The 17470-nt window shown below is 46.4% G+C and overlaps 1 protein-coding gene across 4 annotated transcripts in view; it reads right to left on the bottom strand.

The window, feature by feature from the left end:
- The window catches only part of ATP2C1 (ATPase secretory pathway Ca2+ transporting 1), a 374199-nt gene that overhangs the window by 82583 nt on the left and 274146 nt on the right, over window positions 1-17470 (bottom strand). For all 4 annotated transcript variants that reach the window (XM_029589345.1, XM_029589348.1, XM_029589346.1 and 1 more), the window contains exons 16-18: window positions 12235-12339; window positions 8538-8694; window positions 192-362 (exon numbers count right to left, since the gene is read on the bottom strand). In XM_029589345.1, coding sequence (XP_029445205.1) covers window positions 192-362; window positions 8538-8694; window positions 12235-12339 — 433 coding nt within the window. The remainder of the gene's footprint in view (window positions 1-191; window positions 363-8537; window positions 8695-12234; window positions 12340-17470) is intronic.

Below are 17470 nucleotides of genomic sequence, written 5' to 3' on the forward strand. Positions count from 1 at the left end.
CTCCACTTACTGATTTCAATGAAGTCACTTCCCACCTAAGCTCAAATTTAGCCTGTAAGTTCTTTGAGGAAATTGTGTTACCATGTGAATGTTGTACAGAGATAGCACTATAGAAATATGCAACCTCTTTTTACATGTGTGTTAATGGCAAATAAAGAAAATCAGTAAGAAATAGAATTGTTTATACATACCAATAGCCACTGCTGTCTCCTGAGAATCTCCAGTAACCATTTTTATTGCTACTCCAGAAGCAATAAGAATTGACACTGCTTCTTTCACACCTGTCCTTGGTGGATCGATCATGCCCACTAGCCCAACAAAAGTCAACTGTCCTAGCTCAGGGCCAGAAGCCAAGGCAAGAACTTTATATTGAATAAAAACAAAGAACATAAAAAATAATTACTTTCCACTAACCAGGACGTCAACCTTTTAAGAAACCAGCAGACAGTCATTTACTACTTTATTTTAAATCATTCAAAAGGTGCAATTAAGCATTGACTTTTTACTAATGCTATAGAAAGGATTACAGGTTGCAGGGCATAATGTTAATTCTTGGTTTGGATCTTTTATATTTTGGGGTGTTGTCTTCCTCCAGTTGCCTTACCTTAGGCTTGCATGTACACTGTTGTGGCAAAATGACCATCCTGTAATATCAAACACCCTGCACTGCAGTTAATGACCTTCCTTAGGAACCAAGTGGAACATCTGCTAGCCAGAGAAGCAGGACACTTAAGACCAAGATCATTTAGGCACCACGGCTGCCTGCCTAGTGGTGCACACCACTGTCCACTGGACTAGCCCAGGGGAAGATATTTCACATTCCAATGATACAAAAATGCTAATCGTCCAGTCCCCAAAACAGAACGTCTCTATTATAGTGCCTAAATATCCCACATTGCACAAGGATAAAATAACTTGGGACTGTCCATGGAGATACATGATTGCATTTATTTTGTTTCCATATGAAGCAGTAGCACTACCAAATCACTTTAAAATAAATAATTTTGCAGTTAAAAAATAAATGAATAAGATTTCTGTCCTCCCTTCTATTTTACTCTTCAGGTGAAAAAAAAAAAAGTGACGTTTCTAGATACTCTTCCTGCTTAGAAATCAACTAGAGCTCTGCTGTGCTGATGAGAACTACATGGCATGAGCACCAATACATACAGGAGGCAATAATCACAAGATTTTATCAGAGTAAACACATGTTCACCCATGTAAAAATGCAGAGCAATTATTGTCCCCATCCCCCCAGTGCGGATAAAACTACATGGGGGGGAAAAGGGGAAGAGTTAAGTCAGGGGAGGGAAAACTGTGTGCAGTCATTTAATTTGCAAATCACTACACATACTTTCTGGCACGTACTTTGCATCTATCCCCATGCAGGTACAAAGCACATAGCTGCAAAAGTATCCGCACTGTGCGCACCACCCAAAATGTCGAAGGGAAGTTGCATGGGGTTTCAAAATTGCACTCAAACTACAAATGCAGCACACAGAATAAAGGAGATTTATTAAAGAAGGGGCATGGCCATTAGAAGTACGGACCTTTAATTCCAAACAAACGGAAGAAAAAATGTATACTAGGACATTAAAAGAAAGGAGATCTATGTATAAGATTAAGACAGAATGTAGCAGCACAAACTAGTATTTGAGGAGCTTTGGTAATGCTGATGCCTCATGGCGCCACTAACTGGATTAAGCAAATGTTGCTTACCTGATGTAACAGGTGTTCTCACAGGACAGCAGGATGTTAGTCCTCACAAATGAGTGACATCGAGGATGGAGCCCACCACGGAAAACTTCTGTCAAAGTTTAAACAGAACTTTGACTGGCCCCTACTGGGCATGCCCAGCAAGGCACTGACCCTGCAGCCAGCAGGGGTCTCCCTTCAGTCTGATTTTCAAAGCTACAGGCAGTGCCTAAAAAAGTAAAAAGCAAAACGAACCCAACACCGCGGGGTGGCGGGCGGGTTTCGTGAGGACTAACATCCTGCTGTCCTGTGAGAACACCTGTTACATCAGGTAAGCAACATTTGCTTTCTCACAGGACAAGCAGGATGGTTGTCCTCACAAATGGGTGAGTACCGAGCTGAGGATGTCCTGACTTGCACCAAATGCACCCAACGGTGTGCAAGAGGCACAACAACTGGGGTGGAATTTGGGAAAGGGCATCCGCACCCTACCGGGAAGGTGGAAGGGTGTTGGTACATCATGTTGAAAAAAGGTTACGCAAGACAGATTGGCCGAAGATGGAGTCCTGTCTTCCAGCTTTGTCCAAACAATAGTGGGCTGCAAAGGTATGGAGAGAACTCCAGGTTGCAGCTTTACAGATGTCGGGAAGCGGCACCGATCGAAGGTGTGCCACCGAAGTTGCCATGGCCCTCACAGAGTGTGCTTTCACACGGTCTTGAAAAGGAATGCCAGCTTGCTGATAGCAAAAAGAAATGCAGTCCGCCAACCAGGAGGAAAGAGCCTGCTTACCCACAGGTTGTCCTAACTTGTTAGGATGGAAAGAGACAAATAATTGAGTGCTCTTCCTGTGAGCAACTGTACGGTCTAGATAAAAAGCTAGAGCTCGTTTGCAGTCTAGGGTATGCAGAGTCTGTTCCCCGGAGTTGGAGTGGGGCCTAGGAAAAAAGATAGGTAGTATGATGGATTGATTAATATGAAACTCAGAAACTACCTTAGGTAAAAATTTAGGGTGAGTGCGGAGTACCGCCCGGTCCTGCAGGAGCTTAGTGTAAGGCGGATAGGTGACTAGGGCCTGTAATTCACTAACCCTGCGAGCTGAAGTGATAGCCAAAAGGAATAACACTTTCCATGTGAGATACTTTAATTCACAGGAGTGCAGAGGTTCGAAAGGTGGTTTCATTAGACGACCAAGAACCAGATTAAGGTCCCAAGATGGGGCCGGAGGACGTAAGGGTGGCTTCAGATGGAGCAAGCCCTTAAGGAAGCGTGTTACCAGGGGTTGTACTGAAATAGGACTTCCCCCAATACCTTTATGGAAGGCGGCTACCGCACTGACATGCATCCTTATGGAAGAGGTTTTAAGACCTGATTCTGATAGATGCCATAAATAGTCCAAGAATTTAGAGATTGGACAGGAAAGGGGATCAAGGGACTGAGAAGTGCACCATGATGTGTACCTTTTCCATTTATATGAATAGGATCTTCTGGTAGAGGGCTTTCGTGAAGCTATCAGGACACGAGAAACCGAATCCGAAAGGTTAAAAGGCTGAAGGACTAACCTTTCAACATCCAAGCCGTCAGGGACAAGGCTTGGAGGTTGGGATGGAGGAGGCATCCGTCGTTTTGAGTGAGCAGATGCGGATCCGTTCCCAGAGGGATGTGCCTGCGGATGGAGAGATCCTGGAGTATTGGAAACCATACTTGGCGTGGCCAGTAAGGTGCTATCAGGATCATGGTTCCTCCGTCCTGGCGTAGCTTCACGAGAGTCCTTGACAGAAGAGGAAGTGGAGGGAATGCATAAAGCAGACCTGTCGTCCACTTGAGGGAGAAGGCATCCCTCGGCTGAAAGTGTTGGCTCCGAATGAGAGAGCAGTAATCGTCCACTTTGTGGTTCTGAGGGGACGCAAAGAGGTCTATGCGGGGAAAACCCCACTTGTGAAACAGAGAGGTCACTACCAGAGGATCGAGTGACCACTCGTGTGGCTTGAAGACACGGCTCAGCTGGTCTGCCAATACATTGTCTACTCCCGGTAGGTAAGTGGCCCTGAGGTACATAGAGTGGGAGAGGGCTTCCGCCCAGATCTGCGCAGCTTCCTGACACAGAAGGAAGGAGCCTGTACCTCCCTGCTTGTTTATGTACCACATGGCCACTTGGTTGTCCGTCTGGATTAAGACTATCTGATGGAATAGATGATCTTTGAAAGTTCGGAGTGCATAGCGGATTGCGCGAAGTTCCAGGAAATTTATCTGGTGTTCGGCTTCCTCTGGTGACCATAACCCTTGGGTTTGTAATTCGTCCACATGGGCTCCCCAACCGATGTGAGAAGCGTCGGTGGTTAGGATTACTCGCGGATCCGGTGGAAGAAAAGGTAAGCCCTGAAGGAGGTTGACCTGAGTCGTCCACCAGGTTAAGGATAGGCGCAGGGCTTGTGTGACTGTGACTATGGAGGACAGAGGCTGAAAAGCTTGAATCCATTGGTGTCGTAGAGTCCATTGTGTTACTCTCATGGCTAGTCGGGTCATGGGAGTGACTTGAACCGAGGATGCCATGTGTCCTAGGAGAATGAGGAACTGGCGAGCCGTGGCAGTGTTTTGAGACTGGAGCTGGCGAGCCAGGGATATTAGGGTATGGACCCTCTGAAGAGGAAGGTAAGCCTTTGCCTGCAAGGTGTCCAAGTCTGCTCCAATGAAGGATAAGGTTTGAGACGGGACTAAGCAAGATTTCTCGTAATTGACAAGAAACCCTAAGGAAAGGAGTGTTTGAATTGTCAATTTTAGGGAGGATTGAGCTATGTGTTGGGAGGAGGCCCTGATTAGCCAATCGTCCAGGTAGGGGTAGACGTGGACACCTTCCTTCCTTAGGAATGCTGCTACCACTACGAGACATTTGGTAAAGACTCGTGGGGCGGAAGCTAGACCGAAAGGTAGGACACGGTATTGATAATGGTCGTGGCCTACAAGAAACCGCAGATATTTGCGATGGGATTGTGTGATCGCAATGTGGGTATAAGCGTCCTTGAGGTCGAGAGAGCACAGCCAATCCCCCTTTTGCAACAGAGGGAGCAAGGCGCCCAGGGTTACCATCTTGAACTTTTCTTTTTGCAGATACTTGTTGAGGGCCCGAAGGTCCAGGATTGGACGTAGCCCCCCTGATTTCTTTGGTATTAGGAAGTATCTGGAATAGAATCCTGTCCCTTGTTGACAGGGAGGGACGGGTTCTATAGCATTTGATTGTAGAAGAAGGGATACCTCTTGATGTAATTGAGTCAAATGGCTGTTTAGACTCCATGCCTGAAGGGGTGGGGAGTCTGGCGGAAGTGTTATGAAGTTGAGGTGGTAACCCTGTGCGATAATTGCTAGCACCCACTGATCTGAGGTGATCTGTTTCCAACGGTGTAAGAAGTGGAACAGTCGACCCCCCACAGGGATGTGTGGAAGAGGGAGATGGCATGTGCTCAATACAGGGAAGTCAAAGGCCCGCCGTAGGCCCAGGAGGTGGGGCTACAGTAGGTCTTTGCTTTCTCGGCTGACGAGGCTGAGGCCTGTTAGAGGACCGTGCAGGACGCGCCCTAGTTGACGGAGGGTAGTAGCGACGTGGGCGAAAGAACGACTTCTTAGAGTCCTTCTTTTGCGGTTGCTTGGGGGTCACCTCAGGTGGGACAGATGAGAGTTGTTTCAACGTCTCATGGTGGTCTTTTAACTCCGCCACAATCTGTTGAATTTGCTCTCCAAACAAATTGTCGCCTAAGCAGGGCAAATCAGCAAGACGATCTTGGACTTCTGGGCGAAGGTTGGATGACTTTAACCAAGCCCAACGTCTGGCTGAGATGGCTGTGGCTGAAACCTTCGTGGAAGCATCGAATATGTCATAGGCAGTCCTAATCTCGTGCTTCCCTGCCTCAAATCCCTTGTGAAGGAGGGCTTGAAGCTGTGGTTGGTATTGGTCCGGCAACGTGTCAGCATAGTCTTGTATCTGCTTAAGGATGGCTCTGTTGTATTGAGTCATGTAAAGTTGATATGAAGCTATGCGTGAAATCAACATAGCTCCATGATACACTTTCCGTCCTACACTATCCAGGAACTTCTTGTCCCTGGTAGGTGGGGTAGAAGAGTGCGGTTTAAGACGCTTGGCCTTCTTCTGCGCGGACTCAACCACAACAGAGCGATGATCCAGTTGAGGCTTTTGGAAACCTGGTGCTGACTGGACAAGGTATGTGGAGTCAGCTTTCTTGTTAACTGGTGACACCGATGAAGGAGATTCCCAGTTTTTCTTGAGCAGATCCAAAAACACCTGGTGTATAGGGATGGAAGCGATGATTTTTGGAGCATCCAGAAATTGAAGAAGTTCCATCATCTGGTGTCTGTCATCAGCTTCAGATTGTAGTTGAAAAGGTACAACTTCTGACATCTCTTTCACAAAATTAATGAAAGATAGATCCTCAGGAGGAGATCTTTTTCTACTCTCTGTAGGAGATGGTGGCGAAGGCAGATCTGTGTCAGAAGAGGTATCATCATCATCACCCCAGGTATCGTAGGGATCATGTGTGGCTTGTAGCCCCGATGGACCTGGCTGAGGCTCTGAAGGCATCGATGGAAACCGAGGTGGAATCGGTGCGGTAGGTGGAACCAGAAATGGCATCGATGGCTTCGGTGCTGCCGATGGAATCGGTGCCTGGCACGGAATCGATGGAGCCGAAGGATAAATCGGTGGTGATATACCAGAAGGTACCGATGGAACTACCCCGGAAGGGGGAATTCGAAACGGTGTTTCTCCTGCCGATGAGAAACCAGTCGGAGACGGTGGTGTTGTCGATGGCACTGGAATCACCGATGGAAGGGCCGTCATGAGTGCCTCCATGCGGCTCAGTAGCGGTGCTAGCGCTTGTATCAACGGCTCGGTGGTCGGTTCCCTCCTCGGTGGCGAAGCCGGTGCCAGCGTCGGTGCCAGGGGCGGCACTGGAACCGGTGCCGGAGACGGTGCCGATGGAGGTTGTAATTTCTTCATCGCTTTCTCGATGGCCTCCTGGACCAGCCGGTCCAGTTCTGCCCGGAGACCAGGGGTAACCATACCCGGCTCGATGGGAGAGGGAGGCTGAGGCAGGGCCGGAGGGACCACCGTAACCGGTGGGATCACGGCCCCCACACCCCGAGAGGGTGAGGGTTTCCTCGATGCCGGCGAACGAGACGTGGAGGGCGTCCGGTCTGTTCGCGGCTTCTTTGTCGGTGGCTCGGCTTGAACAGAGGTCGATGGCTGTGGATCCTCGACAGGCCGAGACTTATGCCGTCGATGGCGGTGCTTTTCTTTCCGATCCCCTCGCCCATCCGGGGAAGGGACGGGAGTCGACGGCCGAGAAGCGATCGATGGCGGATGGTCACCGGAGGGTTGACGATGATGGTACAACTTCGACGGTGCCGGTTCCGATGACGTCGATGCTATCGATGGCGTTGGGGTGGGTGCATGGAAGAGGAGCCCCATCTTCTCCATCCTGGCTTTGCGACCCTTGGGTGTCATTAAGGCACATTTGGTGCAAGTCAGGACATCATGCCCACTACCCAAACACATTACACAAACCCTGTGGGGGTCTGTGATGGACATAGTCCGGGTACAATCCGGACAACGACGGAACCCCGTTGCCATGGCTGGAAGCCAAAATTTAGGCTGGGGATCGGTAAGTGCCCACAGGCCTCGAGGGCCAAAATCGACGGCAGTCGATGGAAGAAGGCAAAAAACTTACCGGGTTCCGTAAGATGACTAAAAAATTTGTCGAAGGGAGACCCCTGAGGGGCAAATTTTCTTAGGAAAGTAATTTCCAAATTCCTGTCAGGAACATGGTTAGAGAGCTCCTTTCACCGCGTGGCAACTGCTGCGCGGAAAAAAGAAGACTGAAGGGAGACCCCTGCTGGCTGCAGGGTCAGTGCCTTGCTGGGCATGCCCAGTAGGGGCCAGTCAAAGTTCTGTTTAAACTTTGACAGAAGTTTTCCGTGGTGGGCTCCATCCTCGATGTCACCCATTTGTGAGGACAACCATCCTGCTTGTCCTGTGAGAAGGCTGTATATTTTTAAATCTCCCATATTAACCAGCTGAAACAAGGAAGTCAAAATGTGGATATATTCATGTGATTTGCAGCACTTTTCAATTTTTCACTGATTATGTTCTGGTGAATTTCAAAAGGATAAACTTCTGGACCATAGTTGACTTCTACACAAAGTTTAAACCTAATTGGTCCACTTTAGCAAAAGTTATGTCTCCAGGTGGATGGAAGCACTCTATAAAGCACTTCTCTAGCATGATGAAAAACATTACCCAAAAAATGGAGAGCTGCAGCTCTGCGCTCCAAGACCAAGGAATCAGTCAATGGGCTGCCATGTCGAGGACTTGGGTTCAATTATGGGCTCAGATCTGCCACTCCCCAGGTCAGCTAGGGATGCTGCAGAGGCAGCACTCACAACTCGTGAGTGAAGGTGGGGAGGGGGGGCGGGGGTCCCAATAACTGAGCAATGGAAACATTAGTGGCCAGATTTAGGGTCCGTGACTGCAGAATTCCAAAAAAAAAAAAAGCCTGATGTGTGGACCCTGGCTGAGGACCGTCACTGCAATGACCTGGCTGGGTGAGCCAGGAAGGGTCATAAAGCAGGGGAAGCTAAATTCCCCAGGCTATTGGGAATGAAGGCTTATGGCACCAAATCCCAACCCTGGCTCCAACTAAGCAGGAGAAAACTTAGGGGTCTTCCTACCCCCCAAGAAATGATGGGATTTTTTTTATTTATTGATTTTTTTTTAATTTTCTTTTTTGACAACAGAGCTCACCACCTAAACAATTTATAAAACTCGGGGTCTTGCTACCTCGGAGTCCTGCAGAGCCCATATACGTCTTCTCCTGATGATACAGTTCTCTTTGCTGTGGGGTGAGTGGCAAGGTCTGCCCCTTGCTGTTGTAGGTGGTACAATAGCGAATCACTTGCTCGTAAGCACCTTTCATAAAGCAAATCTCTGGTTTATCCTATAGAAAAAAAAAATCCAGAAATTAAAAGGAGCCCCAAGCTAAACTTAATTTAACCAAAAATTGTAACATGCCAATCAAGGAACAAAGGAAGAGATAAACCCAGGGGTATAGGCAATAAGTTAAAGACTGTACACACTTCCCTTTTGTCCCACCGGTCACTTCCAATCATGCAGTCATTCCTATACACTCAACTGTATATAAGCTAAAAGGATGACTTCTGTTTAATATATTAAAGGAAATTGCATTTTGCATTTGGTTTGTTAATGCTAACAAGAGCCCTGGTTTTCTGTGGCAGCATCGAAGAAGAGTCTGTGGCAAGGGTTAGAAGAGAGACTGCAGCACACATTTTTAGATTCTGTGGCATCCTCCCACGGATTAGCAGAAGTTTTACATTAGCTAATGTGCAGAAATAAGACCGGTTCTATAGAAGTGCTTTCAAATGCTTACACTCATTTAAAAATAGAAGTTTCCCACCCTTTAACTTCTCTCTCTCTCTCTTTTCCATTACTTTTCATTCCTTTTTTTTCTCTCTCTCCTCTTACCTCACCCTTTCATTAAAGCTTGTCTCACATCTCTGTCCCCTTCTTAAAGGTTCTTGTCTCTTATTCAGTTATCAACTCCTCTACTCCTTCCAACAAGTGATACCATTCTTTCTCCCATCCTTCCCTCTCTCGCCAAGGGTCTCCTCTCTCCTACTTCTCACGCATGTGTTTCTTCTCCCGCCAAAGTCTTTCTTCCCCCCCCCCCCCCATCACCATATGCTCTCCTTGCCTCCCCTTATTTGACTCTTTGTGTCTTCATTCTTCCCTCATCCCTCTCACTATCTGCTTCCTCTTCCCCTTCTCCATAACCATCCAGTCCTGGCACTGCTGAAGCTGAGGACAACAGTTCTTTCCAAAGTGCATATTCACAACTAACCAGGAGGCCTATAGCATGAAAAGTACTTCTGGGAGCACGGTGAGTCCAAGAGAAAATCACATGGTCCACAGCCATGGGCCGCGCGCATGTTATAAAATCGGGTGTACATGTGTGCTCGCCGGGTAGCGCGCGCACATGTACACCCGTGCACTCCTTTTTAAAATCTACCCCAACGGATTGTGGTCTGATTCAGCAATGTACTTCTAAAATTCTCATGTAAAAAAAAAAAAAAACCCCCAAAAACCCCACATATGAAATCGTTCAAAGAAAATAAAAGAGCATATTAAAAATTGTATTAAAAATGTAATGTTTTGTGAACGGGTTCATTTTTTTGTTTGTTTTTTTTAATCTGTGTATGTCAGTTGTAATTAAAATTGCATTGATATATTAAAGTTCTCCGTTTTTTAAATTATATACACTATTTTTTATGTGAATTAAGTTTAGCAGAAGTTTGTTTTTCTTTAACTTTGCCTTTTCCTCCAATTTTTCCATTTTTTGCAAATTTGGGGGTACATTAGGCCAAAGAACATTTAAATAAAAACATATATGCAGAATAAAAAAAATAAATAAATATATATATATATATATATATATATATATATATATATATATATATAAATGCATAGAATATGCATTACTGCTACCATGGATAGAGAAGCCAAGTCACAAGAGATACACTTAAGATTACTTAATACTCCAAATACTCTTCCTAAAGCTTTTAGCAATTAGATTTTTTCCTTCTTTTCATTAATGTCTTCCTTATCTTTTGTTTTTAAAAGAATAAAGATTTTTCTCCTATAGGAGACAGCAAAATAGAGTCCTTTACTTTCAAACTGTATCATGACATTTCCTTTCGCCTTGGGAAAATGCAACGAGGACAAACCCAGAGTCCTTTCCCCAAAAGCGCAAAACTGATTTCATCAAACCAGGGATCCCCAAATCCAGACTTTGAGGGCCAAAAATCAGTCTGGTTTTCAGCACATCTACAATAAATATACATGAGATTATATTTGTGTTCACTGCCTCCACTGTGTGGAAATACACCGCATGCACCATTCACTGTAGAAATCCTGAAAACCCAACTTGGCTGCAGTCCTCGAGGACTAGATTTGGGCATTCCTGCTTCAAACTAGGATTCCTGGATAGCAATGTGTGCACACTAAGAAGCAAGCATGTTAGAGAAAACAACACTTGTTATTCATCACCAGCTCATGAACAACAAAAGTGTACTGTTCATTTATCACTAATAGTGACCGGTCATAATTAACGTATATGGCCTTTAAAATCTGACTACAATTTATTTTCCAATTCTACTGAAAGTTTCAACAACACAAGGCCAGCCTCCTGAATATCATCTGATAATCCTGGCAGTATACTGAATAATACAGAATAATACATAGCTGGTTTAACTTCAGAAATGACTTAACCTAGGCTTAAGTACACAATGCAAAATGCAATGCAATCGAGATAACCTCTTAATACAAAAAAAAATACTTCTAATGAAGTGGCTTCAGTCAATGGAATACAGTTGATAAAAGTGAAACTAACTGCCTTCCTAATCTTTTTGTGAGACAAGACCATATTTCTTTCATTCTCAACCTCACAGGCACTGAGAAGCTTCTTGATCTGAGAAAAATGGCACATTAAAAAAAAATTTTTTTACAAAATTCACATGTTTTTTTCCCTTTGCTGCTTTCTCTCCCCCTCACTGCCATTACCCTGATCCTCCGAAGGGAGGTAAAGGCTTGGCAACAGAGCTTTAATTTACAATCTTTCTCCCCTAAAGTCCTTCTATCGCCATCGCCTTTAACAGAAAACCAGGCACTGCAGAGACAATCTATAACCAGGGAAAAAATGCAGCCACTGTGGAGCTCCCCCCAATGCCGCTGTTGCCACAGTCAACTGTCAGATCTACAAGAAACCATATCCTGGGAACTTCTGCACTGTGCTTACCCTGAAATTAGAGGGAGGTAGGAAGTCATTCAGAGTTTTCTGCTATATATGATAGCACTAGAAATTGACCTATGGGCACTAATGCACCTACCTGTACCTTACATGGCAATTTCCAGCATGGTGTGTACCAAGAAATGCCAATGTCTCGCTTTCTCTCTCTGCTAGATTTTTTCTTCCCTTATTTCACCATTTCCCACATCTAACCCCTCTTTCCTCCCCTCTGCAGCTTCTCTTATCTTCCTCTAAGACTATCTTTCTCTCCTCCACACAGGGTCCTGACTTTTCCCCTCCAATCTGTGAGCTCCAGTCCTTCTGCTGCTCATCCCTTTACTTTTCTCCTTCTCCCCCTTTCAAAGAAAAAAAAGCACATAGCAGCTCTACAGTGCTTGCAAAACTCTGTGGCAGAGGAATCCCCAGGCCTGGAGAACCTGGAGCTCCGAGACCCAGTATTCAAGGTCATCGCCAGAAGCTCCTTCTTCCCAAGGTGTTCTGAAAGTTGCCTGTGCATGGTTTCCAAATCTCATCTGTCTGAGGACATCAACTGGCAATCAAACTAAAAGCTAAGATGTAGCAGTATATAGCCACTTGGCTACCAGTTCATCCCTTTGCCACATTATTTCTAATAAAGGACCTGTATACAGTCTTTTGAAAGACAAAACAGTATACCTGTTGTGTTCTATGTACACACTTGATTGCCATCCATTTTTGTTCTGAGCTGAAGGGATACTCTGCTCTTCTTATGTAATCGTGCTGGAGGCCCTCGAGACCCATCTGCATGTGATTTAAAGGCATAAAATAAGTCATTTTAGACTGCTTTAGATTCATAAGCTCTAAACAGTTTCTTACTCAGAATTTTTAATACAATCACTTCCAAAACCATTCCACAAATTCCATGTCATCATTTTTTTCCCTGTGAAACTTGTAAGACACTAAGCTCCCGCCTTTTCATGTCTTAGTTATCAGTTGTGGTTTGTTATAGGCGAGGTATTACTTAAAGAGTAGGAAATGTAATATAATTTCTTCAAAAAATGCTTTTAATGTTTTATGTGGTAGTTAATTTTTTCTAGTTTGATTTACTAGAGGAAAAGGTCATTTTAGCATGTCCTCCTATTGATGTAAATGTAATATTATATTTCAATATTGCTACCATTAAGAGAGCTTGAAATAATGAAAAGTAAAGTTGCTTACCTGTAACCAGGGTTCTCTATACACAGGAGTATAAATCAGCTATGACCAGTGAGTAATGTCATTTGACTGAGCTAACAATGACTCCGCTTTCAGAGCTGAGAAATCTTTCTGAGCTTTTGCGGGAGCTGCCATGCATGGTCACTGCCTCTCCTGAGCCCCTCAAGTCTCTTCCAGATTTTCTTTTTTTCAATTGAAATATTTTATTGGAAACCATACAAATACATATGCAAAGAGATTGCCAGAGATACTTCCATCATTATGTATCTAACAAAAGTTTTCATATTTTCATATTATCACAAAATGAAAAGCCTTAGCAGAAATCTCTGCCCAATATAAAATTGAGTCCCAGAGAGGTAGAGTAATACGGATGAGGATACGGAGGTCCTGGGTGGCTTGCTGCCACTGGAACCGCAGGCCCATTGAGCTCTACATATATGCAAGCGAGCAAAGGGAGTAACATGGACTGTCATGGCCATGTGTCCCAAGAGGCGCAATATACGGTGAGCCAAAATCTGCTGGCTCTGACGAACTACTCCTTCAATGGATACCAACATGAGTGCTTGATCTCATGGGATACACGCTCAGCCCTGAGCGGTGTCCAAGAGAGCGCCAATGAAGTTCAACTAGCATGATGGGTCTAGGTGAGACGAGGTAGTTGACAATCAACCCCAGGGACTCTAACACTTGGATAGTCAAGCTCAGGGATCACGCCATTCCCTCCTGGGTTGGGCTCTTGATGAGCCAATCATCCAGGTATGGAAACACCTGCATGCCCAACTGATGGAGGTACGCCCCCACTATTGCCTGATAGTTGGTGAAGACTCAGGGAGCTGAGGCCAGGCCGAACAGCAACACCTGGTACCGAAAGTGTCACTCGCCCACCACAAAACAGAGGTATTTCCTGTGACTGCGGAAGATCTCGATGTGGGTGAGGGTATCAGTGAGATCGAGGGAGCAAAGCCAATCTCCTCCCTGACGGAGGGGAATCAGGGCGCCCAGAGAGACCATCTTAACTCTTCCCTTTTTAGGAACTTGTTCAAGGCTCTCAAGTCTAGAATAGGACGGAGTCCACCTGTTCTCTCTGGAATCTGGAAATATTTGGAGCAGAATCCTTGCCCCTGCTCAGCGGAACGGGCTCGACGGCCCTAGCAACCACGATGGCAGCAAGCTCCACCAAAAGTATTCCCTGATGAGAGGTCTGACCCCAGGAGAGGCAAGGGGGAGAGTCCGGAGGGACACCCAGGAAATTCGGTCGGTACCCTCAACGAACAATGGACAACCCACTGGTCTGAGGTCACATTGGGCCAATTGTCCCAGAAGAACCGCAGCTGAGTTCCAACCAGAGGGTCGCATGTCAAGGGGACAAACAGTTGCCCTATGCTCCCTCGCAACCAGTCAAAACCCTGTAGCAGGACTAGACTGGGGCGTCAGCTGAGGCCTGGGGATCCGCGCTTGCAGGGGGTAGTATTTCCTCTAGCAGTAGAAGGGCTTCCTTGTACACTGACGCAAGGTCTTCCTGGCCATGGATGGCAGGTCCAAGGCACTGCCAGAGATTGCTGGAGAATCTCATGGTAGTCCTTCAGCTGAGCCACAGCATCCCTCACCTTATCACCAAATAAGTTGTCACCAGAACATGGCACGTCTACGAGCTTCTCTTGAACCTCCGGCCAGAGATCAGAAGCTCGGAGCCAGGCCATCCTGCAGGCACCTCGCCCACTGCAGTTACCCTAGCTGTCATTTCAAACATGTCATAGGTGGAATGCATCTCATGTTTGCCAGCCACTGCAAAAGCGTCCTGCTGCTGTTGGGGCAGGTGTTCGGACAATTCCTGAACCTGTTTCCACAGATTCCAGGAATACTGCATCATGTACAGCTGGTAGGAGGCAATACAGTCCACCAATATGGTGCCCTGAAACACTTTTCTACCCAGCGCATCCATCATCTTGTGCTCTCAACCTGGGGGAGGAGGGGGCGGAGGCATAGGTGCAGAAACGTTTGACCTTCTTTAGGGCAGACTCACCACGACCGACTGGTGTGGGAGTTAATGCCTCTTGAACCCTAAGGCATGCTGTACCAAATACACAGCGTCCACCTTCCGATTTACAGGAGGCATGGAGATGGGGTGTTACCAAATTCTAAGAAACAGCTCCTTTGGGTGTCATGGACAGGAATAGCTACCACCTCCTTTGGGGCATCCACAAACTGGAGGACCTCCAGCATCTTGAGTCTGGCATCCTCTTCCATCAAAATGGAATGGAACGGTTTCTGATGGAATTCCATTCCATCAAAATGGAATGGAATGGTTTCTGCCATGGCCTGTACAAAGCCCGCAAATATCAAGTCCTCAGGTGGGGATGGACATCACTCCTCTGGGTTCCCAGAGTCATCAGAGGAAAACTCAAAGGAATCATCCCCCCACGGGTCGTAAGGGGCGTCGTCATTACTAAGATTGCCCACAGGCGTCCGTGGTGGGGGCCCTTCGTGGCCCAACAGCTTGGGTACTGAGGACACGGAGGGCATTGAGGGCCCCGGGAGAGGTCCAGGCAACAGTGGCCGCGGAACCGGGAACCTCAATAGTGTCTTCGGCTTTAAAGGACCTTCCCTCTTCGGAGGAACCCACAATGGGGATCACACTGGAATGAGGAGGTAACGGTGGCCAGGGGGGCATCGATGGCACCCAGGCCACCGGCATAGGCTGCATGGAGAGAATGCCTCATCTATGCGCCCCCAGGACTACTTGAGCAAGTCCCATCCCCTTTAATCGAATACATCACCAAATACCTAGACATACACTCCCCTGCCATTATTCTCGGGGATCTCAATCTACATGTTGACAAATCGCTGCTCACTGCATCATGTGAATCCCTACTCACATCCCTGGATGCGATCGGCTTCAAACAGATCATCACCAACCCCACCCATAAGGCAGGCCACATCCTCAACCTCATCTTTACTAATGCTCTGATCCAATCTGAAGCACCCTCATGCCAACCTATTCCCTGGTCTGACCATTTCCGAATTGAAACCACATGCTCCATTAACGACACCCCGCACCCATCCTCCCTAAAAAAAAACTATACACTTCCGGAAATCATGTAATTCAGACGAACTCATAGCAGCCCTCACTGACACACTTGCCAATCTGGATCTTACTGATGCGGAGTTGGCGCTTACATCATGGCATCAGCTCACCAACACAGTGGCTAATGCTCTCTGTCCGAAACAATCCCAAGAGATCAATCCTGCCAACGCCAAAAAGAAACCCTGGTACACTTCTGAGCTTAAAACCATGAAACGCCATCTTAGGAAATTAGAAAAAAGATGGTGTAAAGAACAAACACCTGCACACCGATCCCCTTTCCGTTCCTACCTCCACTCCTATAAGGAAGCCATAGACAAATCAAAAAGGGACTTTCACGCCCAAAAAATCCACCAACTTAAATTCAATTCTCAGGCCCTATTTGAATTTGTCACCTCCCTCACCAAAACCACCCCTACCCTCCTCCCTGAATCTGATCATAACACCAAGTGCAAGGAACTTGCCAGCTACTTTCACAAGAAAATTCAAACTATCATGGCACGTTTCTCCCCTTCCCCCACATCCATCATTCACACTTCTAATACTTTTCTCGCTACCACACCACACACTCCCACTTCATCCCAGGCTAGCAATCCCCCTGCAACACTCAATCCCCCCCCAACACTTAACTCATTTGAGACCACCACACGCATTGAGATAGAATCCATTCTCAAGAAAATCAAACCCGCAATACATCCATCAGACACTATCCCTACCAAAACCCTGCTCTCCATCCCCAATACCATTTCCAAACCTATTGCAGACATCCTAAACTGCTCGATTTCTTCAGGCACAGTACCCACACTACTTAAACAAGCCATAATCAAACCCATCCTAAAAAAACCTACTCTTGACCCATCTGACCCAGCCAACTACCATCCCATCTCCAACCTACCCTTCCTTTCCAAAATCCTAGAAAAAATTATCAACACTAAACTCACAAGCTACCTAGAAAATCACCACATCCTCTCCCCATCCCAATTCGGCTTCCGCCAACACCACAGTACTGAAACCCTCCTCATCTCCCTATCCGACCATATCCTGAGGGCCCTGGACAATGAACAATCTTACTTACTAGCCCTCTTGGACATATCCTCTGCATTCGACACTGTCAACCACAATATCTTGATTGAGCGCCTTCGAGAAATTGGAATATCCGGTGTTGCACTTTGCTGGATTCAATCATACCTCACCAGACAATACCGAGTAAAAAGTGGACACTGCGAATCTAAACCTATCAACTTATTACAAGGGGTTCCCCAAGGCTCCTCACTTTCCTCCACCCTCTTCAACATTTACCTCCTTCCCCTTTGCAAACTCCTTTCCAAACTTGGCCTTCCGCACTACATATACGCGGATGAAGTACAGGTACTTATACCTATTACCAATTCTCTTCCAGAGGCACTGAAAACATGGGATGTGGCTCTCACAACCATCAACTCCCTACTCGCTGATAGCTTCCTTGCTCTCAACACAGCCAAGACAGAGCTCCTACACATCTCACCCACACCCAACTGCCCCAGCCACTCTCTTACTCCCTCCCACCCTATTGTCTCTTTCACCCCTCACGTTTGCAGCCTTGGCGTTATTCTTGATAGCCACCACAGCCTTACAAAATTCATCAATTCCACCCTT

This window comes from Rhinatrema bivittatum, chromosome 2 (assembly GCF_901001135.1).
Source record: "Rhinatrema bivittatum chromosome 2, aRhiBiv1.1, whole genome shotgun sequence".
In the NCBI taxonomy this organism is placed as follows: Eukaryota; Metazoa; Chordata; class Amphibia; order Gymnophiona; family Rhinatrematidae; genus Rhinatrema; species Rhinatrema bivittatum.